Raw genomic sequence first — 527 nt, 5'->3', positions numbered from 1 at the left:
GATTTATGTATGTTTCCATTGTTCCCAGGTTGCCGAACAGGTGAAGCAAAATTGACAAAAGGATTTAATCTAGCTGCCCGGTTCATCATTCACACAGTGGGACCTAAATACAAGAGCCGCTATCGCACAGCAGCTGAGAGTTCCCTGTACAGCTGCTACAGAAATGTGCTTCAGCTAGCAAAGTACGGTCTGCTCATTTATAGACGTAATATGTCATACATTGTTAAAGATAAAACCCGGTTATAAGATAAAACCTAGCTATGGAAGTCAAATTTCGAGGGACTTAGATACTTTAGGAAGACCCTGAAGATAGAATTGATTATCTTTTCAAACTTACCAGGATAAATGGGATGGATTTGGGTGACTTGAGAATTTAACCTATTCCCATTTTATTCAGTTTTTGTTTGAAATATATACCCTTTGGGTATATAGTTGGGTACAATTTGCTATTAAATTATATATCACTGTAATTATTAAATAGTGCAATTGGGTTAGCTATTATAGTAAATTTGTTGAAGAAGTAGAGA

At 35.9% G+C, this 527-nt stretch overlaps 1 protein-coding gene across 1 annotated transcript in view; it reads left to right on the top strand.

Annotated features, from left to right (window-relative positions):
- The window catches only part of GDAP2 (ganglioside induced differentiation associated protein 2), a 138,555-nt gene that overhangs the window by 35,323 nt on the left and 102,705 nt on the right, over positions 1–527 (top strand). The window contains exon 4 of the mRNA XM_012643423.1: positions 29–205. Coding sequence (XP_012498877.1) covers positions 29–205 — 177 coding nt within the window. The remainder of the gene's footprint in view (positions 1–28; positions 206–527) is intronic.

The sequence above is a fragment of the Propithecus coquereli genome, unplaced genomic scaffold (genome assembly GCF_000956105.1).
Source record: "Propithecus coquereli isolate 6110/MARCELLA unplaced genomic scaffold, Pcoq_1.0 Scaffold197, whole genome shotgun sequence".
NCBI classification, from domain to species: domain Eukaryota; kingdom Metazoa; phylum Chordata; class Mammalia; order Primates; family Indriidae; genus Propithecus; species Propithecus coquereli.
This window is presented reverse-complemented; position numbering and strand designations above follow the sequence as displayed.